The 25715-nt window shown below is 37.0% G+C and overlaps 1 protein-coding gene and 1 long non-coding RNA gene across 2 annotated transcripts; both read right to left on the bottom strand.

The window, feature by feature from the left end:
• Positions 1 to 731: 731 nt before the first annotated feature.
• On the bottom strand, positions 732 to 3049 carry LOC146908099 (uncharacterized). Its single transcript, XR_015020521.1, has 2 exons — positions 2926 to 3049; positions 732 to 1014 (listed from the first exon to the last, which is right to left on the bottom strand). It is a non-coding gene; the product is annotated as an uncharacterized LOC146908099 (long non-coding RNA).
• Positions 3050 to 15325: 12276 nt separating this feature from the next.
• Positions 15326 to 19105, bottom strand: LOC146908098 (uncharacterized). The gene is made up of 3 exons (XM_085729223.1): positions 18841 to 19105; positions 16577 to 17061; positions 15326 to 16498 (listed from the first exon to the last, which is right to left on the bottom strand). Exons 1-3 carry the CDS (start codon positions 19103 to 19105, stop codon positions 15470 to 15472), a joined length of 1779 nt encoding a protein of 592 aa, XP_085585349.1. The 3' UTR covers positions 15326 to 15469.
• Between the last annotated feature and the right edge of the window lie 6610 nt (positions 19106 to 25715).

The following is a 25715-nucleotide window of genomic DNA, read 5'->3' as shown; positions in this document are numbered from 1 at the left end:
TCTTTGCTCCACCATAGACACATCACAACTTCAGCAACTTGTGGAAGATGCGGTGAGGGAGAAGAAACCTTCATGCATTGTGTTCGTGACTGCAGATTCTCATGTGTCATTTGGCAGAAATTTGGTTTCACTAACCAAGATTTTTTCTCTATAAATTGTGCTCATGAGTGGATCAAAACCGGCTCCAAAGGTCCCCGTCGAACCATTTTCCTCACAACATTATGGTGGTTATGGAGACACCGCAATCAGGCGTGTTTCAACACAGAAACTTGGTCCATCACTCAGGTATGCATCCATATTCAAAATTCTACAGATATAATAGATAAGAGCTTTCAGCAGGACGGCGATGTTGCAGCTTCTGATCGCTTGGTTCGTTGGAACAATAACAATCACAACTGTCATATACTCAACGTTGACGGGAGCTGTTTGGGTTCTCCAGTCCGTGCAGGTTATGGTGGTTTACTCCGGACCAGCGCAGGGTCCTTTCTCTCAGGTTTCTCCGGTTACCTCCCTAGATCGACTTGTATTCTTCAGGCTGAACTCACGGCTATCTTTAAAGGTCTGAGGCTAGCACTAGATATGGGGCTGGAAGATTTGGTTTGCTACACGGACTCCATATTATCCGTTAACCTCATTACAGGTAACTCTTCCAACTACCACTGTAACACCCTATTTCTAATAAGCGGTAAAACGCGCGAATATACTAACATATTCTAGAAATAGATGCTACGTCTTCGAATAAACCACAAATCATACATGCATAAAGATCATGTTACACAACATAGCAGCGGAACAACATATAATTCATAAACATATCTGGATCTTCAAACTAAATACAACTGTATCCTCCAAATCTCAAATAACAGAATATCTCAACAACTCCAAAATACAAAGTCAAATAAACAACATGCAATGACTATCCTAGATCAGAGCCCTAATCTAGACACTTGCATGAAAAAGAGGATATCCACTCCTCGGCATCAATACGCAACAACTAAGCATCCTGCACTCCATCTACCCGTCCATACGGAAAGGTAGGTGGTAAACCACTGAGGGTTAGCATTACATCATCATAATCCATATAAGATTAACAAGAACTTTGAAGATGAAAGATATAATCAAGGATAAAGAATGACAATTCATACATAGTTCCTCAATATTCACAACATATAAGTAATCCAAGATCATTCAATATCATTATATCAAGTTCATATCCACAAGTGTATCATACACATATCACAACCTCACCTTGTCAATCAACAATTAACAATTCAATCCGCAAGTACAATTAGCAATAATCAACCATCAAAACACATCTTAATGCAATTCAATCCACCAACAGTTTATGCAATGTCTCTAGACTCATCTAGATGCATGTGGTACCAAACACCTCAAGGTCGTCACCTTCGATGCAACAAAAACATCGTAATCACCTCAATTGGATATAAAATCCACCACCATCAGTCATGTATGCATGAACATATGACCCAACTACAAATGCATATGTTCACACAAACAATAATCACCTCACCATCACCAAAACTTGTATATATGCAATTAACAACAATTCACCACCACATAACATATATACAATTGCCGACAACATCCACAACACAAGCAACATATAGTTGTCACACAAATATACACCATCAATCATCTCCATATATGTGATATCAAATATCCATAAGGATTCACAAGTCAATTGATTCTCAAAAGTCATCTTTAGTTAAGTTCGTCTCTCAAAATCACAACATTAAGTTAATTGAACACTTTGAGTCAAAACCAAGTAAACAAGCTCAATTGCCTATGCCATGTATTCTCACAAGTCACTTATAGGTGCAGTAGAGGATACATAAGCATTTCATCGGCCAAATACGAAGAATTCATAAAAATCACAAGGTTCGTCTCACCGAAACACTTTTCAAGAATTTTTCCATTTTCTAAGCAAAACAAGTTAAATCCCTCACATCATAGTTTAAATACTACTAAACACCTTAATTGAACTCATAAAACATAAGTTTGAAGTTTGGAAACAATCCAAAGGGTTTGGGTCGATTTAGAAATAGTTATGCGGATTTTTCGTAAAATTTCACCAAGAACACCTTGGAGTATTTCCCTCATAACTCAAAAACCAAGAATCATTTTCAAGTCAAACCAAAGCCATTGGAAAGCTAACAAAATTATCTACAACTTTCATGTTTACACCGAAAGCCAATTCAAAACAGAAACGAGGGAAAAAGACGCAAGAACGCGAAACAGGGGATGCTGCCACTGTGCTGCTCGCCGTGGCGAGTAAATCTACTCGCGAGGCGAGTAAGCATCACCGAAAGCACCTCCTGCTCGCCTCCAACTCGCCTCCCACTCGCTGTGGCGAGTTGGGACAGTCCTGTTACGAGAAAAACTCACTTTTTCACCCCAAAACCCCAATTTTGACTTCCCAAAGCTCAAATTTGATCCCAAAGTTTGTTTAAACATTTCTAAACATGAAAAGACACTCAAAATCATGTAAAACATGCATCAAAACATTCTTACAACAAAAATCATCATTTGACCCATTTTTCATCAAATATTCAAAAACAACACAAGGTCATATCAAACTCTCCAATTATGATTACCCAATGTTTTAATCATCAACAACAACATCTATCAACAACAACAGCAGCTAAACATCATGAATTCACCAACAATTCATCACAACAACATCTCATATCACCATTTTTGGGCAAAAATGCAAAGTATACATATAACCACAACTTAAGCATGTAATTTCATCATCAACAACTCAATTAACATTTAATTTACATACCCAAACATTGCATCAAAACATGAACACGAATTTACAATCAATTAGGTTTAATTCATCAATTTCATAAAATGGGTAAAAAGGAAAAGAGATGAATTATGGTTGAAACCTAACCCTCTTACCTCTAACACCAAGAATCTCTAACCAAAGCTTCAATTTAGCTCCTAGATGATGAATCCCCTCTTCAAGCTCTAACCCTTGTTCTTCCCTCTAGCCTCTATCTCTTCTCTTCTCAAATGAAATGAAGTAAAAATGTTTGTAAACCTAATTCTCACCAACACTAGAGTTTATATACTAGCTCTATTCAAGTGGGCTTATTTCTTAAACCTTAATGGGCCTAACCCATTTCTATTCTAACACTCAAAATGTCACTACTCACTTACCGGTAAAATATAACACTAACGGTCACTTAACGGTAAATAAAATAATTACTACACCCTCTAGCACTTAGTAAAATAAAACCCTCACTAAGCACTAAAAATAATTTTCTGCAAAATTACAAAATTGCCACTGCCCTCAAAATGACCAAAATGCCCCTAAGCCCAAAATGACTAAAATACCCTTCTAGCACCGAACTCTACGAATCCCAACCAAAAATACACACAGAGACAATTAATCACATAAGAGCACATAGAACACACATAAATAAATAATAAAATAAATCTAGCGAAAAACGGGCTGTTACAACCACACTTATGCAGTGATTATTCAAGATATCAAAGATGTCATGGCCTCTCGAAATTTCATTATCCAACATACTCTCAGGGAGGGTAATCAATGTGTTAACTTCATGGCCAAGCTAGGAGCGTCATCAGATTCTGACTTCGTTCTCCATCCGACCGCGCCACAGGAACTTATCAATTTGATTAGAGCTGATGCCATGGGTGAAGGTGAGAAAAACACAAGAAGGGGGGGTTGAATTGTGTTTTGAAAAATTCTTCGATTCTCCTAAAAACTGAACACACTGATCAGAAGCTAAGTGAGACAGCTTCTGAAGTGATAATCAGAATCAAGGTGCAGCGGAATAAAACAGAGAGAGAGAAGAAGAACAACACAAAGTAATTATACTGGTTCCTTCCACAATCCGGAAGTAGTCCAGTCCCCCTTGCACTTCCAAGGAGATTTCACTATGAGTAATATCTGATTACAAATGCTCAAGCACACAAGCAAGAGACTTCCTTTGCTCAAGCACACAAGCTAGAGACTTCCTTTGCTCAAGAACACAATCAAGAGACTTCCTGCTCAAGCACAACTGCAAGAGACTTCCTAACTAAACAAAATTACACAGAAAATTGTTTAAGGTTGAACACTTGATATACAATCAGAGGTGCTCACAATACAAATCAGATACAGACTCAATGGACTTAAGAATTTCTAAGATATGACTTTGAGACACAGAAATTCTAAGTGAATGCAGAACAATTTCAGCAGAGATTTGGCACTTGTAAAAATGTTATGAGTCTTTCGTTCAGCGTTCATGCATTACCAAATCTTTAGGTCTTCACTCCTTTATATAGAGGTGTGAAAGAGACGTTGTGAAATTGCCAGCACACCAAAGAGTCGTTGTTGAAGCTTGATCTTTCACCAATGATCTTTTGCCTGATTTGGTTGTTGTCCTACGAAGAACCAATTTGAAATCCATTCCTTATCCAAAGGAACATATATGCAGGCGAGACCGTATTCTGGAGCTGTTTTCTTGTCTTGTAGCGTGGACACAAAACAGAGTGGTGGAGAACGTGGTTGTACAATTCGTACAAAGTACAATGTCAACGCTTTCGTCCAAATTGCAAGCACAGGCCTTCAAACACCTTTGAAATGACCGTTGCAATGTTCCACTAATTTTCTGCTATGTTTTCGAATCCAATAGACAGCTTTTGCAATGTAGATCCTTCAATCTTTGAATGTTTTGCAAATCCAGTTGATCTTCAGCTTCTGGTGAAAAGACTTCTGATGAGGCAGCTTCTGATGAAGCAACTTCTGCAGCTTCTGATGGTGCAGCTTCTGATGATGTGGCTTCTGGACCTCTTGTCTTCAGAAGCACTATTCTTCAGGAGCAGCTTTACTTCAGGAGCGGTATTTCTTCAGGAGCAGCTTGACTTCAGGAGCGCTTTGCCTTCAGAATCATCTAAGCTTCATTTCCTTTGCTCTTTATTTGCTCATTCAGAACCAATGATGATGTAACTTTATAATTATGGTCCTGTACACTTGAACAAATATTAGCTAGTCCAATTTACAATTTTTAATACCTTGTTATCATCAAAACTCTTTAAGGTTCATTGTTAAGCACATTTTGTTCCAACAATCTCCCCCTTTTTGATGATGACAAACAAAAGTATTTAAAATTGATCAATTGTTGTTAATCTAATTAACAAGTTGACTTTGGGGATCTGAGGTTTGTAAGCTCAAAGTCTGAGGTTTGTAAGCTCAAACTCCCCCTGAGTCTGATAGTCTTTAAGGTGAGGTTTGTAAGCTCCCCCTAAGTTCTATCCAGGTTAATTAAATTCATTTTTCGCACAATAAAAATATCAGAGCTTTAAAAAAATTGAATCATTGAAAGAATTAACTTATAGATAAGAAGAATGGTTCAATTAATTTTACTTGAATTTTGATACTCCTTCGTTCGTTCATAGCTTATACCAATAGGGTAAAAAAAATGATAGAAGTTTTTCAAAAATTTCAAATGCCATTAATGGGGCTCAGAGCCTTTAAATACTTGTCACATATACTCCCCCTTTTGTCATTATCAAAAAAATAATAAAAAAAAAACATAAAAGACAAAAAGATTTGAGAAAAACTCAAACAAGAGAGAGTATACAAGAAATTAATTAATTCAATCAGATCAAAATATATGAGCATGAATATCCAATTATCAGAAGCAGCTAAGCAGTCAGAAGCAGTAAGCATTCAGAAGCATAAAAATAAAACAAGATGGTTTCAGAAGCAAGGACTAAGAATTTTAAAACAAACAACAAACAAAAATAACACAAAGGTGTGCAACTAAGGGTTGGTTTGTTGTGTTTCTTCATCTCCTCCATTTCTTCAATTTTCTTTTGCAACAGTTCTTCAAGCTGTTGTTGCCTCTGGAGAAGAGCCTGTTCCCTTTCTCTAGCCTCTTGCTGCTGCTGTGCCATCTGTTTCTTTAGAAGCTTACACAACCTTGCTTCTCTGGTCAAGTAGTCCGTTTCTAAGAAGAAAGGCTGGTTTGCCAGTGTTAGCCAATATATTTTACTAGCTGTAATAAATGTGGTCAAAGTATAGTTGACCTAGATTCAAAGAAGATTCGAACAGAGTGTTGTGTTGAAAGCAAATATGGGTTCGAAGATGGCAGAAGACTTCGATAAAGCAGTTTTCGAAGGTGGTTATCAGCAGTTATTCTTTAAGTCAGTTTTTATTTTAAGTTTGTTTTCAAATAAGGAAAACTGTCGACTTGTGGCAGTTGTAGTTTTAGTTTCAAAGAAATGTAGTTATTTCTAGACTTAGTATAAATAGTAGTTTTTCATAGGAAAAACAGGTCACAATTCCGTCATACAAACTTACACTCAAAGTATCCGTATGGAAGCGAGAAACGAGTCACAAGTTGCAATGTATGAATCTGTGTACCAACTTTTGTTTAATCAATGCAATTTACCCTTTGTTCTTTAAGTGTTCTTGCACTTTACTTTATCAAGTTCGATTGAGTTCAAGTGGATTGAATTCGATTGTTTTTTGTCATATTTCTTACATTTTTGACACCAAAAACACAGAATTTCTAACAACAAGAACAAACACAATATGTCCTAAGATTTACTGGTTGATCTTGCAAGTTACCATTTGTAAACCAGCGGTTGTTTACGAAAATCCAACGTAAACAAATTGGCACGCCCAGTGGGACCGTTTGTGTTTTTGTTTATAGTTTTGTTAGAGTTTGTTTTAATTCTGGTTTGTTTTGTTGTGTATGCAATTAAGAAACAAGAAATTGCTTCTTAATATGACACGCGCTAACAACCAAAAGAAAACAAATCCAACATCTTCAAATGAAGATGTGGATCAAGTGACGGTTGAAGATGATGTTTCATCCCCAGGGAATGTTAGAACATCACAGGCTGTTCCAACTAGTAATACAGTCACTCAAATATCGTCTCAGGCCATGCCTTCGATGGCCACAGTAATTTCTCAAGCCATGCCTTCGATGGTTACCCAAACTTCCCATGATTATCCAAATAATACTTCTATTCAAGGGGTTTGGGATCATAGATCAATGCCGTATGGTATGCCATCATCATTGATGCAAGGCTTACAAACTAGTGGTAATATGTTTTCAGAGAATTTAAATGTTTCATTACCACAACTTTTTGGTCCTGGGGTATCTACAACATATAGAAGTCCCCAACAAAATTTAACCAACGCTTCTATGGCTGCCATTAGGCAAACTATGGAAGAAACTAATCATGATATGGTTAATATGATGACCCAACAAATTGGTACTGTCATAAATCCTTTGATTCGAGATACCAACGCTAGTTATCAACGGTTGTCTGATCAAATGGAAAGAATTGCCAATTTCTTTGGCGCTCCACCAATCCAAAATAACCCATTGCCTCAAAATCGAAATGTGAGGGCAATTGAAATAATTGCTGATGAACCAGTGGTTCGAAATCATGAAAATTTTGTCCAACCACAAGTAGTACAACCACAAGTTCAGGCAGAACCTGAAAGACAACCCATTTTGGTTAACAGAAACCAAGATGCCGATCAAGTGGTTTTACAAGCCCGTCGGAACAATTTCGATGGTCAGAATAATATAGCGGGTATTGTCGAGGCTTTGTTAGCCCAAAATGGTTTTAATATGGGTTTACGTAGACCAAATTTTGCGTCTCCTTTGTCTGAGTATGTTTTAGACGCTGAATTGCCTAGAAATTGGAAAATTCCAAAGTTTACCAAATTTGCTGGAGAAACTAATGAATCTACTGTCGAACACATTGCTAGGTTTCTCATGGAAGCAGGAAATATTGCAGAAAATGAAAATTTGAGAATGAAATATTTCCCAAGTTCTTTGACAAAAAATGCTTTTACTTGGTTTACAACTTTACCTCCTCATTCAATTTATAGTTGGAACCAATTAGAAAAAGCCTTTCATGAACAATTTTACATGGGTCAATCTAAGATTAGTTTGAAAGAATTGGCCAGTGTTCGACGTAAAAGTCATGAGTCAATCGATGATTATCTCAATAGGTTTCGTCTCCTTAAGGCTAGATGTTTTACTTCTGTTCCAGAATATGAATTAGTCGAAATGGCTGCTGGTGGCCTCGATTATTCTGTTCGGAAGAAATTAGATACCCAGTACTTAAGAGACATGGCCCAATTGGCAGACAGAGTTCGACAAGTTGAAAGACTTAAAGCTGAAAAAACTAGAACTCATAACAAATTTCCCAAAAAAGAAAAAATTGCCTATATAGAAACAGGAGATAGTGAACCCGAATTCGATTGGGGTTTAGATATCATTGAAGACAATGATATAAACCTGGCAGAATTAAAAGATGGACCTCCATATGCTTGTAAAATGTTGAGGCCATCCAATGGAAAGAATCCTGAAGATCCCAAGAATGATAAATATCCTTCTAAAACTTATACTTTTGATATTACTAAAAGTGAAGAAATTTTTGATCTTTTAGTTAATGATGGCATAATATTAGTGCCACCTAATATGAAGTTACCTCCTTTGGAACAAAGGAAGAAAAGAGGATTTTGTAAATTCCATGGTTTTTTAGGTCATAACATATCTCGATGTACTCGTTTCAGGGATTCTGTACAAAAAGCTCTTGATGAAGGGAGGCTGAAATTTGGAGAGAAATCAAAACAACAAGTGGATGGAGATCCTATGAAAAAGGCAGAGTCCATGTTTGCTGATGTGTCTACCAATGTGGTAGAATCCATGTTTGCTGGTATTTCTATCAATATGGTGGAAATTTCAGATAATATTGATGTAGAAATGGTTACTGAGGACCATCGAATTGAAGAGCCAGTGGTTACTGAAGATCAATTGGCCAAGGAAATGGAGAAAGCATATCCAAAGGCTGAAGAAGATTTGGTTGATTTTTTAAATCGATGTAAAATATCTAACACCCATGCTATGCTTTGTCCTCGATGCAGTGCAGTGTTCGATAAAGAAGCTGCGAAATCAGTTGAAGGATATCAACCTCAAACAAAACGTAAAGGAGGGTGGTTCGAGAACCGTTCTAAGTTTGGCTTTAACAAAAGAGGTGTTCCTTACAAGATGAAAACTTCAGAGAAGTATCAAGTGAAGAACCATAAGAAGACGTTCGTTCCTTCATCGAAGTCTCCTATTGATACTTGGGTTTTCTCTGGAGGCAAGAAAACTGGTCATTATGCGCCTCCAGCACCACCAACAAAATGGGTAAAAAGAGTTGTCAAAGTTCCAGACCAACCAGAGAGTTCTAATCCTAACAAGTATGCTTACAAAAATAACTATAAAGGTAAGAATCCTATGACTAGAACTCAATGGCGCCGTTTTCAACGCCAGAAAAAGGAAGGAGTTTTGAAAGACGTCACTAATGGTGACAAAAGTAAGGGAAAACAACCAATAGTTTTCGAAATGGTTAAAAAACCAGCTACTGAAAGAATTTTCCCTCCATTATCTTCTGCTTTGAACATCCCTAAAGGGGATGATGATATTCTAACTTCTACTTTTTCAGATTCTGAACCAAGTCTTGACATTATATGTGTGGTTTCTGTACTACCAATTGAATATGCACATGATGTATCTTCGAAGGCCAATCATGATGATGAATGTGATTTCACTGAGGAAATGGCTCGTCATAGGCCTCTATGTTATTATGTTATGAATAATGGCTGTATCGAAGATCAACATGCAGTGTTCGAGAAACCTGATGATAGCATGAAGCTTCATTTAAAGCCTTTGTTTATTCAAGCTAAATTAAATGGTGTTGGAATTAACAAAGTATTAGTAGATGGTGGTGCTACTGTTAATCTCCTACCACAATCTTTTCTAAGGAAACTTGGTATTTCTGAATGTGATTTGAAACCACATAATGTAGTGCTCACTAATTATGAGGGATCTACTGGACAATCTCTTGGTGCCATCGAACTAGAATTGGTAGTAGGAAGCATAACCAGAGCAACTGTGTTTTTGGTAGTTCCTTCTAAAGCCAATTTCAATGCATTATTAGGAAGGGAGTGGATCCATGCTGTAGGTGCAGTTCCTTCTACAATGCATCAAAGGATTGTGATTTGGAGGAAAGATGGTTTGGTAGAGAATATTGAGGCTGATCAGAGTTATTATTTCAAAGCTGAAGTTGATAATCAAGATATTAACAAAAAGAACTTTGACAAACAACTTCAATTTATTGCACCATTCATGGAAAATGATGCATCAAGTTCTATGACTAAAGAAGAAAAATTCTTTGTAAAACTTGCTCCAGAATGGGGTTTTCGTTGGAAAACTGCATTCGACGATGACTTCGTAGTGGTGAACAACGAAGATTGCCATGAGAAAATACCTGTAAAGGAGAAAGATTTGCTGAAGACAAGAAGTACTTCGTACAAGAGGGTTACTGATGACCAAGGATGTTCAGCAAAGGGAATCTCACCAACCAGGTGGGATATCAATAATTGATCAATGGTTGAGCCCAGCATATGGGAAAAGATTACGGCTTATGTAGCCGAGAAAAACTTCGATTTGGCTGAAACAGCCAAAGAAGAAGAGGTCTTCGATGCTTCAGTAGGAAATAATTCTGATGACCTCATTGATGATAAAAAATTAGACTGTATTTATGATGATGAACCTTTGAGTTTTGAAGAAGATCCAATGGGATCTACAATAAAAATGAAGGCCCAAGATCCTCTTGAAGAAGTGGATATAGGAGATGGTTCTGTAAAAAGACCAACATACATAAGTTCAAAGATTCCTAAGAGCTTCAAAGATCGAATTGTGGCGCTTTTGAAAAATTACAAGGATTGTTTTGCTTGGGATTATCATGAAATGCCTGGTTTGAGTAGAAAGGTAGTAGAGTTGCAATTGCCAATCAGGACAGACAAGAAACCAGTGAAGCAAATTCCAAGAAGGTTTGCACCAGAGATTCTACCAAAAATAAAAGAAGAGATCGAAAGACTCCTCAAATGTGGCTTCATCAGACCTGCAAGGTATGTTGATTGGTTAGCTAATGTAGTTCCTGTTAAAAAGAAAAATGGTAGTATAAGAGTTTGTATTGATTTTAGAGATTTAAATCTCGCTACTCCCAAAGATGAATATCCTATGCCAGTAGCAGAAATGTTGGTAGATTCTGCAGCAGGTTTCGAATATTTGAGTATGCTTGATGGTTATTCAGGTTATAATCAAATATTTATTGCTGAAGAAGATGTTTCTAAAACAGCGTTTCGATGCCCAGGAGCATTAGGATGTTATGAGTGGATAGTAATGCCATTTGGTCTTAAAAATGCTGGTGCTATATATCAAAGAGCAATGAATTCAATGTTTCATGATTTTATTGAAGATTTTATGCAAATTTACATTGATGATATTGTTGTGAAATCATTTTCTGAAAACAAACACTTAGAACATTTACGTTTATCATTCGAAAGGATGAGACAATATGGATTGAAAATGAATCCATTAAAATGTGCGTTTGGTGTTTGTGCAGGTGATTTTTTAGGATTTGTTGTCCATAAAAAGGGCATCGAAATCAATCAAAATAAGACTAAAGCTATAATGGAGGCTAAAGCACCCTCTACCAAAAAAGAGTTGCAGTCTTTATTAGGCAAAATAAATTTCCTCAGAAGATTTATCTCTAATCTCAGTGGCAGAGCGCAAGCATTCTCGTCATTACTTCGATTAAAGAAAGAGGAAATTTTTAGATGGGAGCCTGAACACCAAAAGGCATTTGAAGACATAAAGTCATATTTATCTAATCCTCCTATTCTTTCACCTTTGTTGAAAAACAAGAAGATGAAGTTATATATAGCATCATCTGAAAGAACTATAGGGAGTATGTTAGCACAAGAGGATGAAAATGGTATAGAAAGAGCCATTTATTATCTTAGTAGAGTTTTAAGTGATGTTGAAACAAGATATCATCCTAGTGAGAAACTATGTCTTTGTTTATATTTCTCATGTATGAAACTTAAACATTATATAAAGCCTTTTGATGTTTATGTTTATTCCCATTTCGATATTATTAAGCACATGTTATCTAAACCTATTCTACATAGTAGAGTTGGTAAATGGGCTTTGGCACTCACAGAATATTCTTTAACTTATCAATCTTTGAAAACTGTGAAAGGCCAAATAGTGGCTGATTTTATTGCTGATCATTCCATTGAAGAACCTGTGACTGGGGGCATCGAAACATTTCCATGGACATTGTATTTCGATGGGTCTAGTCATAAAAATGGTTCTGGAATAGGTATAGTTATAGTTTCACCAACAAATGAAGTAACCAAATATAAATTTCGAATTAGCCAATATTGTTCAAATAATGAGGCAGAATATGAAGCCTTAATAAATGGTTTAGAGATTTTGCTCGAACTGGGGGCAAAATGTTTAATTATTAGAGGTGATTCTGAATTAGTAATAAAGCAAATAACAAAAGAATATAAATGCCTCAAAGAAACTTTGATAATGTATTACACTATAGTTAATGCATTACTTAAACATTTTGTTCAAATTGAAGTTCAACATGTTCCTAGAACAGAAAATCAAGAAGCTAATGATTTAGCTCAATTGGCTTCTGGGTACAAACTTTCGAAGGGACAAGAGCAAGAGGTAATTGAAATTAAAACAAAGCGTAATTCGATAGACATTGTGCCTAACAAATTGTTAAGACCAAAACTTGGGGGCATGGAAGCATCTCAAGGATACCTTCAGAGTGCAAAATTTTCTGAAATTTTGGTCATTAACAATTTGGATGATGATGATTGGCGAAAACCCATAGTCAATTTTTTGGAAAATCCAGATGGCACAACTTGTAGGAAAGTCAAATATAGAGCCTTGAGTTATATGATAATAGGCAATGAATTATTTAAAAAGACTCCAGAAGGAGTTTTACTCAAATGCCTTAGTGAAGCAGAAGCATATTTGGCTGTATCGAATACTCATAGTGGTGCTTGTGGTACACATCAAGCAGGCCATAAAATAAAATGGCTTTTGTTTCGACACGGTGTTTATTGGCCAACCATGTTAAAAGATTGCATAAACTTTGCTAAAGGTTGTAAAGAGTGTCAAGAACATGCTGGAATTCAAAAAGTACCAGCTAGTGAATTACATTCAATAGTAAAACCTTGGCCATTTAGAGGATGGGCTTTAGATGTAATTGGGGAAATCAAACCTAAGTCATCCAAAGGCTACAAATATATTTTGGTTGGAATAGATTATTTCACTAAATGGATAGAAGCTGTTCCACTAAAAGATGTGACTCAAGATGAAGTTATAAACTTCATTCAAAAATTTATTATTTATAGATTTGGCATACCAGAAACTATTACTACAGATCAAGGATCTGTATTTACTGGTCGAAAGATGGCAAAATTTGCTGAAGAAATGGGATATAAATTGTTGACTTCAACACCATATTATGCTCAAGCAAATGGTCAGGTAGAAGCAGCAAATAAGAATTTGATTACTATAATCAAAAGAAAAGCTAGCCAAAAGAAAAAACCCAAAGAATGGCATGAGTTTCTTTATGAAGCTTTATGGGCAGTTCGAACTTCTCCTAAAGAATCCATAAATACTACTCCTTTTCGATTAACATATGGCCATGATGCTGTATTGCCAACAGAAATCTTACTTCAATCTACTCGAATTCAAAGACAAATCGAAATCCCAACAAATCAATATTTGGATATGATGTTGGATGAATTAGTAGATATTGATGAAGAAAGATTAATGGCTTTAGAAGTGCTTACAAAGCAAAAAGAAAGAATAGCAAAAGCCTATAACAAAAGAGTTAAATCGAAATTATTCCTGCAAGGAGACTTAGTTTGGAAAGTTATTTTGCCTATGGATAAAAAGGATCGATGTTTAGGAAAATGGTCTCCTAGTTGGGAAGGACCATGGAAAATTCTAAGAGTTTTCTCGAATAATGCGTATGAGATCGAGGAACTGCAAGAAGATCAGAGAATTCTACGCATAAACGGTAAATATTTGAAAAAATATAAACCGATGTTACAAGAAATTAAAATTACACAAGAGTAATTTGATTCGAAATAAAAACTTGGCATTAATTTTTTTTTTTTTTTAAAAAAAAAAATGCCAACTGATGGGCAGGTTACATCGAAATGCTTAAAATGGAAAAACCATTACAAAAGAAAACACAAAGTACTTAAAGACAAAAAAGCATTTAGAAATGGTTTTCACCATTCAGTTACAATCCCAAAACGATCGAGAAACCAGCGAATTTCTGTATCGAGACGACACCTGAAGCAAGCATTGACCAGGTAGTAGTCATGATCTGGCCCAGGTAGAAGTGAATACCAGCCTCCAATTCTCCCATCTCCTGCACAGTTGTGGTAGTTGTTGCAAAAACGACGCCTAGTAAGCCAAATAGGCATGGGCCTATTCCACCAAGGACAGCGAAATCGATAAGTTGAAGTTTCCCCCAAAATGTCGCTTCGAAATTCTGCCAATCGATGTGTCCATGCAAGATCTTTGAAGTCTTCGAGGATGTTTTCTGGCATAGGCATAGAGAGCGCATTGATGAGAAGAAGGTAGTACCTTGCGCTCAGAGAGCCAGTGGCATTGATAGCAGTAGTAAGGAGGCGTTTCATTTCTTCAATGTTTGGATTAGCATCCAACATGTGTTGAGTGCTTCGAAGAATACAGAACATGGCGTTGCCATGATTCCAGAGTCTAAGTTTAAAAGCAAACTTAGAATGAGCCACCATAGCATTGTTGTACCATTCATTGGGGTCGTAGAGGAAGTAGAGGACATCATCTCCAAAAGCCTTAGAAACTTCAGAATCCTCACTGACGCGCCAATGCCTGCTATTGGTATGGCGAAAGGCGAAAAGATCTTTCCTGCTTTGAGCAGCAATCTTTGTAGCAATCTTGACTAAAAGATCATCACTCAGATTATCAATGGTGGTCATGATGATTTAAGAAAGAAAAGCTTTGAGTAAGAAGGATTTTTTCGGACGAAGACGAAACAAAGAAAAGAATGATTTTTATAAAAGGGAAAATCATATTTATAATGGAGGGAAGTTGAAAGAAGTGGCTCAATCAAACGGTTCTTCTTGCTTTGAAGATGATGACACGTGGGAGCAGTTATTCTGATGGCCAATGGTTACTTAACTTTGTAATCTGAGGGAAGTTTTAAAGATTTTATTTTAAAAAGGATTAATTCATGATTAAAAGGTCATTTATTTGTTTTATTTCTTTTCAACTTCCTAGGCAAGTTTAACTTGTTGGGTTAAACAAAAAGTTACTTTTTTGTTTCCTCATCATTAAAATGTCTTGGAAATTGTTCCAATCTTATTTGGATTTAAATAAAATTTAAATTCGATACAAGAAAATAAGAAAGGAATTTCGATGATTGAAAAGAAATTGTCGTTCGAAATAGAAAATGGTCCACAGATTGTTATAAAGACATTACAGACCAAGATATTCGATAAGGCTGAAACAAAATAAAAGTCTTAGAGAATAAAATAGAAACAGAACTAAATCTCAAATGATGAGATGAGTTTCTCAATTTGGCTTTTGTATTCAGCCAGTTGGGTATCGAGAGTATGGTTGTCATTTGCAAGTTGAGCAATGGTAGACTCTAGTTCCTTGGAGAGCTTGAATTTGTTAACAGCTTCATTGGCTTCTCGATTTCTGGCTTCATCCTTAGCCAAAATTTCAGCTTTCTGAGCTTCCAGTTCTTTAATTTTGGCATCGATGTCAACCACTTGCTGTTTCGCATTGTTTCTTTCTTGCTGAAGAGTTTTAAATTTCTCTTGGAAGGATGACAGTTCGATCACAATTTGATCATGATGCGCTTTCTTCTCTGCCATTTGAGCTTGACCAGTTTTCCTCTTCTGGAAATTTTGATTAGCACTCTCCAACATTGGTTCAAGATAATTAAACAGGTTTCGAAATTTCCAACCAGTTGGGAGAGCATCAAGTTTTTCAAATAAACTCTTGATTTCAGCGAGAGCTCCAGCATCCTTTTCAATCAACTCTAGCAAGTTGGCTTCGATGATCTTCTTTTGAAATTCTGCTAGCAGGTTGTTTTTTGAAGTCTCAGAGGGATTTCCCTTGGATGAATCAGAAGTTTGGCCAGTGCTAGTTGAGAAAAGAGTATTACTCTTAGCTATCAAAGCAAAGGCATTGAAAGGATCATCTTTGGCCAATCGATCGATTTCTTCCAGATCGATCATAGGGGCATCTTGTTGAGCAATCATCTCTGCATCACCAGGAGCATCTTGTCGAGTAGTTATGTTTGTATCTTCAGTAACAAAGTTCGATACATTATCTCCAAGGGTGGGTGCAGAATGAGATTGGTCATTGTTGAGTGATTCATCATTTACCAAGTCATCAGTGGGTGTTTCTGCCTGTTGATGTTGAGGAGGATCCACTTTAAGACCTTCTGGACTGCTAGCATCATCATGCTCATCCTCTTTATCTTCAGCAATTGGTGAAGTGGTCTTCGAAGAAGGAAGAACTTGCCCATGTTGTGATGGATTAGTTTGTTCTTGTTCGATACCCTAAAAAGAATAAGATAGATGCTTAAAAAACAGGACATTTAGAGATATTTTGTATAAAATATGGTTTTGATAAAATACCTTCGAACCATTATCACCAACATGTGAATGAGCACTAGAATGAGAAGTCTTTCGACGACGTTTGAGTGGTTTAGATGGCGAGATGGGGGGAGAACTTTCAGAAGCTTCCACTTCGACTTCTTTTTCTTGGACAAGTGATATTTGTTCTTGTTTTCTTTTCCTTCTTCCTTCAGTATGGACTTTGGGAAGTGTTACTTTGGAAGCTTCGATCTGTTCTTTAGTTATCTCCACCTCACTATCATCATCAGAGAGATCAACAGTTGCTTGTTCTTTCTTGCTCTTCGATCTAGAATGTCCTTTTGATGAAGTTGTTTTCACTTTGGGTTCCTTTGATTTAGGAGGTTCCTTCGATGCAGCCTCAGATTTCTTCGATTCAACTTCTTTAGTTTGGGAAGCTTTCTTTTTCTTCTTGTCAGACTTGCTTTTCGAAGTGTTCTGGGTGCTGGCATCATCAAGCTTTGCTTCTCCTGGAGTTAAAGGCAAAGCTGAAATATGTGATCATACAGATAAGTACTATTTCTTTTAACAATAGTATTAATGTGTTTTAGCGAAAGAAAAAATCATACCCATGATACTGGGAGTTTCGATTCGAACTTGGGACAATTCATAGCCAAGTTCACCATTATATTGGTATAAATTGCATTTAGCATAGGTTACTAAATTATTTTGTGGGAATTTGAAATTATAAAGTAACCATTTTGGGTATGGTGGCCTGAAGGCCAAAGCAAGATTACAAGATGGAAGTCTTGCTAGTCTCATTTTCTTTTCTAAAACATAAAGATATTTATTGGGTGTTCCAGGGGGAAAAATTGTTTCTGAAATTTTCTCTCGAACTTTATCTCTCAGAGTTTGAGCAGCATAGTATACTGTCCTCTTTGGATGTAAAGGGTCATATGTTGTTTGATAATATCTTTGAAATTGCTGAATTTCTTTAATGTGCGTACCTCTAGTCTTCTTGTCTTTGTTCTGCAAAGTGTGAAAAGTACTGATCAGTTGAGGCAGCAATTCATCAGGATTCCCTCGATTGGATTGACGTATGTAATAATTTCGCCACCATCGAAAGAATACTTCAGAGCATGCAAATGATGTTGAGAAATATGTAGGCTCGAACACAGTTGTTCTCTTGGCTTGAATTATGGATTTCCATACAGGTTCGATCAGAGGAATTTTCCATTCACTTATACTTTTGAACAAAGAGCTGGGTTTTGATTGAACCATACCAAACTGTCTAGCTACATGGTTAGGTTGATAACCATATACTCCATAAGGGCTACCAGGTGTAAGTCTGCTAGATAGATAGGTAGGGGTCAAATAAGCTTCCCATATAGCATTGATTTCTGTTTTATTGGTTTTTTTCGAAGTGGTGGGAAAGTCTTCTTTGAACCAGTTAGGTCCATATTTCCTAGTGGTAAATGGTGCCATCATAGGGGTGAAAATGGGACAATCAAGCAGGGTTTCATAAGCATTTGCAAAAAGTTGTTGTGAAGACTTGTTCCCATCGGGGTGAAACATAGCTAAGCCTATACCTTCAGTGGTCTTGTCTGAGTATGCTGATGTGTAAAAGGAAGGTAGGATCGAAGCAAGTTTTGATCCAAAAATGGCTAAAAGCCATAGTTGGAACAACCATATGGGTCCTGATACAACTAAATTTCCACCAGTTTGGGGATAATCTCTAAGATTATTAGTTGTTTGGTTAAGGGTTTCATATAAAGAACCTAGAATCAGTTTACTTAAACAGATATCTGTTCCTTCATGTAACTGACTAGCTAGACACATGAATTTCTTAGGGACTTGGACTGACCTTGAGCAAAAAACATGCATAGATAACCAGTAGGTCAAAAAAGCTACATGTTCATCTGCAGATACTTCAGCACATTCGGTATCATGGTTGTTAGCTATAAACATACCATAAGCAGGGCTATCGAAATTGACTGAGTATTGAGAGGTGGTAACATCTGGATTAAAGGTGTATCCAGTTGGTTTTAAGCTAGTAAGGCCAGCCACATCTAAAAGGGTAGGAGTGAGCATTCCACATTTCAAGTGAAGGCTGTTGTTCGATGGGTTCCAAAAATGTAAAGCAGCAAATATCAATTCATTATGGTATTTTGGACCATATCGAGATATTTGGATGAGATCAAAAAGCCCTTTCTCCTTCCAAAATTGGCCCTTTTGTTTTTGAACTTTGTCTAACCAAGCAATATATTCGGGATAAGTTTTTGGTTCAGTCCTAATTTTGGATTTTACAAAACTTAGGTCAAAAGGACCTTTTGTGAAAATTAAAGGAGGTTGAGTTTCAATGCATGGGAAAAGAGAATTAATTTCTGGAGTTTCAGGTTCTAGAGAAATGGGGCCTAAAAATGCATGTGGAGTATCAGTACAAGGGATGATTACCTGGGTTTTCCAGATAGCTTTTTCAGCTTCATTGATTTCTGGTTCGTTCATAAAAGCAGGAGCAGCACTGGCGATTTCTTTGGTAAAATCAATGGGTTCTTCGCGATTCACATGAGAAGTTCCTGCTGCGTTCGTCATTGTTTAAGTGTTTTGGTGAGAATTTGATGAATAGTTCGTGTTTAAAGATAGGAGTTGCAGAAAATTCAAAGTTTTTCTTCGGGAGAACTTTTGGCGGAGAAGAGGAACAGTGAAAGTGAAAATGAAATGGTGAAAAGTGAAAAGAGTAAAGGTGAGTTTGCTTCTATATGGACCTTTGATCATGACACATGTCAAGATCTTATTTTGACAGTTTTACCATTAAAGTGTTGTCTTTTCCAATGTTAGAGAACGTGGCCCACTAACTAAGATTGTGGGGTCAGTATTTAAAGGGAATTTGAATTAGTTTTGAATTAAATACTGACATCATTCATTTCGATGGAGAATGTTAGTTTTTTCTTTCAAAAACGTCTTTTTCTTCTTCAGAGAAATCGAAAATGGCGTTTCTGGGGGGCAATTTGTTAGCCAATATATTTTACTAGCTGTAATAAATGTGGTCAAAGTATAGTTGACCTAGATTCAAAGAAGATTCGAACAGAGTGTTGTGTTGAAAGCAAATATGGGTTCGAAGATGGCAGAAGACTTCGATAAAGCAGTTTTCGAAGGTGGTTATCAGCAGTTATTCTTTAAGTCAGTTTTTATTTTAAGTTTGTTTTCAAATAAGGAAAACTGTCGACTTGTGGCAGTTGTAGTTTTAGTTTCAAAGAAATGTAGTTATTTCTAGACTTAGTATAAATAGTAGTTTTTCATAGGAAAAACAGGTCACAATTCCGTCATACAAACTTACACTCAAAGTATCCGTATGGAAGCGAGAAACGAGTCACAAGTTGCAATGTATGAATCTGTGTACCAACTTTTGTTTAATCAATGCAATTTACCCTTTGTTCTTTAAGTGTTCTTGCACTTTACTTTATCAAGTTCGATTGAGTTCAAGTGGATTGAATTCGATTGTTTTTTGTCATATTTCTTACATTTTTGACACCAAAAACACAGAATTTCTAACAACAAGAACAAACACAATATGTCCTAAGATTTACTGGTTGATCTTGCAAGTTACCATTTGTAAACCAGCGGTTGTTTACGAAAATCCAACGTAAACAGCCAGGAGCAGTGTAGAACTTCTTACTCTGAGACTCTGATTCAAATGCTCCATTAGCCTTCTGACTGAAGCTTGCTTGACTCTGATGCATTTAGCCTTGATATCTTCAATAAGCTCAGCTGCCCGGTTCTGAAGAGATGCCCAGGAGTCTTCATATGCACTTGTGAGATCAATTGTCCTTCTTTGATCCACCAGATTATGCAATTGACTAAGGATTGTCAGAAGCTCAGAATTAATATATCCAGATTCCAGGATGTTTGTGGGTGGTTGTTCAAGGGTTTCAAGATCAGAATCACTGATTTCCAGGTCTTGAACAGGGTTAGGAACTGGAATGGTAAGGTGTGTTTGTGTGTTTGAAGATGAAGGCTGATCAGAAGCAATGTGTGTGGTAGAGGTTGAGGCTTAAACATTGACTTGAGAGATGTCAACATCCATAGGAGTTGGTTCTGGGGAGTGTTCAATTTCAGTTGGTGGTTGTTGTGGTGAAGTTGATGTTTGAGTGTTAAGTTGGGGGTCAATGGTAGCTATTGGTGATTGTGGGGGTGATGTGGGTTTATGTGGTTTAGGTGTGTGTTGATGGGGGTTTTCTGAAACAACATTTTCAGAAGCAGCTGCTTCTGGAGTTGTTTCAGAGGCCTTTTCTGAGGTAAATTTGTCTATAGGTAACTCACTTGAGTAGTGGAGAGCAAGATTGTCTAAGACAGAAGTGTCTTCTATTGGTTCAGGTACTGATGGTGAAGAAGGTGAAATGGGGATAGAGGTGACTGGAATCTGGATTACCTCAGCTGCAGGGCCAGCTTCAGAAGTGATCTTCTGTGGACCAGCAGCTTGAGGAACTACTTCTGAAGTTCCCTCTTCTGGAGCATCTTCCATAGTAATCATCATTTCATCTCCCTCGCTGTCTTCAGTAGTCTTACCAGCAATGGCTCTTACTTCAGCCAATTTCTCTTCGAAGAACCTATCACAGTCATCCAAACCCAAAGCCTTGAGCTTTTCATCTCTTTGATGAGTGTATTGTGCTTTTAGATTCTTTTTGTCTGAAATAAGATCAGAAGCACGTTCATCTGCCATCCTTTTCCTTATTGGAGTCATCTCAACCATAGGACTCACAAGTTGAAGGGGAGCCTTCTTCTTCTTTAGCTTGGGATCAGCCTCTTCTTTCTCTATTTCTTCAAGAGCTTCCTGCAGCTGCTCTTCAGTGATTACTAAATCTGCCTTACCTTTTCTTCTTTTCTGAGGAATAGAAGCAGCACCAACTTTCTGCATCTTTCCTTTATCCTTGATAGAGACAGGTTTAGCTACAGACTTAGCAACTTTTTGCTTTTCAGATTTAGCAATAGCAGCTTCTGACTCAGCACTAGTTCTGGCCTTCTTTCCTTTAGTAGGAGCAGCATCAGATTCTGAACTAGTTCTGGCCCTCTTCCCTTTAGGTGCATCAGAAACAGCAGCTTCTGACACAGCAACTGCCTTGGCCTTCTTGCCTTTCCCTTTAGCAAGAACGGCTTCCTCCTGAGAACTAGCATCATCCTCCAAGACGTACTCAGCTACTAATCTAGCTAAGTGTTCAGGATTACTTTCCTTAACTAAGGAAGGAAAGTCCCTGATAATCTCAGATTCTTCTGTGGTCATCTCCAACCACTTCTCATCTTTAGGAGCTGTCTTGAAAAAGTGCATTGAATGCAAAGTCTTGCTACTGATAGTCTTCTCTGCAGTAGAAACTTCGAAGCATTTATCAGAAGCATCCCTTGTTCTTCTCAATAAATCCAGCACTCTCCCTTGATAAAAGATCTCAGAGAGCAATCTTCCATAGGACACTTGTTTCCTTCCTTTGACTGTGCCTTCATTAATAGCCCAGCAGAGATGATCCAATACATATCTTGGGAAGTTTATCTTTTCCAGATTGGTCATGAAATAGATTGCTAGCTTCTGTTGGTTGTTGGGTTGATCAGACCCACCTGCTCTTTGAAAGAAGCAATCGTTACTGAATGTCACCAACATTCTGTTGTGAATCTCCATTTCAGAAGGCTTAGCATCTTTGTTACCACCCAGAAGAGTGTTGTAGTAGTTTTGCAGCAGGACATCATCCTTTTTAACTATTTCTTGAAATCTTCCTTCTGCATCCATTCTACAAGCTTTAGCAATAATCTCCTCTGTGATGATTACGGGAATACCCATCACTTCAGACCTTATCTCAAGGCTACTGAAGGAAGTGGGATTCAACTCAATCTCCTTATTTCCTTTCTTCGACCCAGCTGGTTTATCTGCTGTCTTCACAGGCTTTCCATTGACGATTTCAGCCCTTAACCAGAAATCTTTGACCAAGTTCATATAAGTTGGCCCATTTAGCATGTTGAAGTATCCAGACAGTTTCTGAGTTTCTACATAGCCTTCCATGTCCACTTCGTACTTCTTGAGTGAAGTGAAGTCCACTGGTGATTCTACTTGGACGATTAAGGATTTCCATGGAATATCCATAGTCTTCTCTTTGTAGATGGACCCAGATTCTGATACGCTTTGCTTGTTTGATGTAGATTCTGAAACTTTTGAGCTTGATGATGCCATTTGATGATTGACGAAGATTTGAAGAAGATGAAGATTTTAGGGTTCTAAGGTTGAGAGAATGCGCTTACTTCGCAAGAGGTTTGAGAGCAAATGTGTTTGTTGTGAGTGAGTAGTGTGTGAATTGTCAAAGTGTTAAAAGTAAAACGATTGCAATTCAAAAGAGACAAACAAACATAACATTAATGACAAAATTGGGGGCGCGTGAAAAGTACTTTCAAAGCTATTAAATCATCATTGCCCTTTTTAGTTATACACCAACACATACAGGCCACGTAAGAAGTTCACAGAGTAACTACCAAATTAGTGGGCCAGAAGTTACTTTTAAAAAGTAACTCCCAACGTTTCCACTAATTCAACTATTTAGAAGCAATAAATCCAGCTTCTGGACTTCAGATGCTGACGTCATCAGAAGCGAGTTTTCCTCAGAATCTCAATAAAGAGCTTCTGATGGACTACTGCTTCTGAACTAACTTCAGAACCTAAAATCCTATTCAGGAGCAAGCAAACATCTAATCAGACACGTAATGCATGTTCAAATTTTTCTTTATAAAATCAAATCTTTCAACAGTTAAAGGCTTAGTAAATATATCAGCCCATTGATTTTCAGTATCAATGAATTGTATATCTAAAATTCCTTTTTGAACATAATCTCTGATAAAATGGTGTTTGATTTCAATGTGCTTAGCTCTTGAATGCAAAATTGGATTTTTAGACAAACAAATAGCAGCAGTATTATCACAATAAATGGGAATACTGTTAGCAGTTATCTGATAATCTTCCAACTGATGTTTCATCCAAAGTAGTTGTGTACAACAACTTGCAGCTGAAATGTATTCTGCTTCTGCTGTAGACATAGCAATAGTTGTTTGTCTTTTGCTAGCCCAGGATATAAGATTATCACCCAGAAATTGACAATTGCCACTGGTTGACTTTCTTTCAATCCTATCACCAGCATAATCAGCATCACAGAATCCAATTAGCTTATAATCTAAGGATTTCCTATAAAGGAGTCCAAGATTAGTTGTTCCTTTCAAATACCTGAAGATTCTCTTGACAGCAGTCATATGAGATTCTCTAGGATCTGATTGGAATCTTGCACACAAGCATACACTGAATAAAATATCTGGCCTAGATGCAGTGAGGTATAACAAAGAACCATTCATACCTCTATACAACTTCTGATCCACTTTAGCTCCTTCATCTTCTTTGCTTAAGGTGCACGTAGGGTGCAGGTGCATTGGAGTGTTCATCACTTTACAATCTTCAAGTTTGAACTTCTTCAGAAGCTCCTTTGTGTACTTTGATTGATGAACATAGACTCCATCTTTGCATTGATTGATTTGAATGCCAAGGAAGAACTTCAGCTCTCCCATCATGCTCATTTCAAATTCATCCTGCATTAACTCAGAAAATTCCTTGCAAAGAGATGCATTAGTAGAACCAAATATTATATCATCAACATATATTTGCACAACAAGAATATCTTTCTCAAGGGTCCTTCTGAAGAGTGTAGTATCAACCTGTCCTCTTTTAAAATCATTTTTGATTAAGAAATTACTTAGTCTATCATACCAAGCTCTGGGAGCTTGTTTCAAGCCATATAGTGATTTCTTCAGTTTAAAAACATGGTCAGGATATTTAATATCCTCAAATCCAGGAGGTTGCTTGACATACACTTCTTCTTCTATGACACCATTTAGAAATGCACTCTTGACATCCATTTGATATAATATTATGCCATGATTAACTGCATAGGAAAGAAGTAACCTGATTGCTTCCAATCTTGCAACTGGAGCAAACGTTTCAGTGTAATCAATGCCTTCTTGTTGACTATACCCTTGTGCAACAAGCCTGGCTTTGTTTCTTGTTACTTCACCTTGCTCATTCAGCTTGTTTCTGAATACCCATTTTGTTCCAATAATGTTCTTGTGTTGAGGTTTGGGTACCAGATCCCACACATCATTTCGTTGAAATTGATTCAACTCTTCTTGCATAGCTAGGATCCATCCATCATCTGAAAGTGCTTCATCAACTGTTGTAGGTTCAATCATTGAGATTAGTCCAATCATTGACTCTTCTTGTCTAAAATGTGATCTTGTTCTTCTTGGACTATCTTTGTTTCCAATGATTAGCTCCTCAGGATGTGAAGACTTGTGTTTGAATGTGTTTCTGGGAGGATCTGCTTGATGTGAGCCATCTTGTGCTTCATCAGAAGCAGTTTCATCTTGCGCTTCTGATGTGGGTTCAGCTTCTGGACTATCTTCAGACTCAGCTATCTGATCAGGTTCTGGAGTAGCTTCAGGAACCTGTATCTCTGCAAAACTTTCACCTTGCTTTGAAGTTTTATCTTCAAGCTCCTTGTCATCAAATTTAACGTGCATAGATTCTTCAACACAGAGTGTTTCTGAATTATACACTCTGTATGCCTTTGACCTTTCAGAGTAACCTAAAAAGATTCCTCTTTGGGCCTTGGCATCAAATTTCTTTAGGTAGAGCTTGTTGTTCAGAATGTAACATGTACATCCAAATTGATGAAAGTAAGAGATATTGGGTTTTCTTCCTTTAAAGAGTTCATATGCTGTTTTCTCCAAAATAGGTCTGATATAGATCCTGTTTTGAACATAGCATGCTGTATTCACTGCTTCTGCCCAAAAATGTTTTGGTAAATTGTTTTCATGAATCATGGTTCTGGCCATTTCTTGTAAAGTTCTATTCTTTCTCTCTACAACCCCATTTTGTTGTGGTGTTCTAGGAGAGGAGAAGTCATGGAAAATTCCATGTTTTTCACAAAAAGCTTCAAATGGCTCATTTTCAAATTCTCCACCATGATCACTTCTGACTTTCAAAATTTTTGATTCTTTTTCAGATTGAATTTGAGTGCAGAAGCTACTGAATACATCACACGCAACATCTTTACTCTTTATGAATTTCACCCAAGTCCATCTGCTGTAATCATCAACAATGACTAATCCATATCTACTTCCATATAAG

The sequence above is a fragment of the Medicago sativa genome, chromosome 7 (assembly GCF_051527215.1).
Source record: "Medicago sativa cultivar Bolivia chromosome 7, Bolivia_mono, whole genome shotgun sequence".
NCBI lineage: Eukaryota > Viridiplantae > Streptophyta > Magnoliopsida > Fabales > Fabaceae > Medicago > Medicago sativa.
The sequence above is the reverse complement of the archived record's forward strand: the minus strand, read 5'-3'. Positions and strand labels throughout refer to the sequence as shown.

Excerpts from the sequence above, each read along its gene's own strand:
- LOC146908098 (XM_085729223.1), bottom strand. The coding sequence starts at position 19,105 with ATGACGAACGCAGCAGGAACTTCTCATGTGAATCGCGAAGAACCCATT. Across the intron at positions 17,062-18,840 it reads TCCTTTAATTTTCACAAAAG|CTTTGCCTTTAACTCCAGGA; the intron begins GTCCTTTTGACC and ends CACATATTTCAG. Across the intron at positions 16,499-16,576 it reads TTGGTGATAATGGTTCGAAG|GGTATCGAACAAGAACAAAC; the intron begins GTATTTTATCAA and ends TATTCTTTTTAG.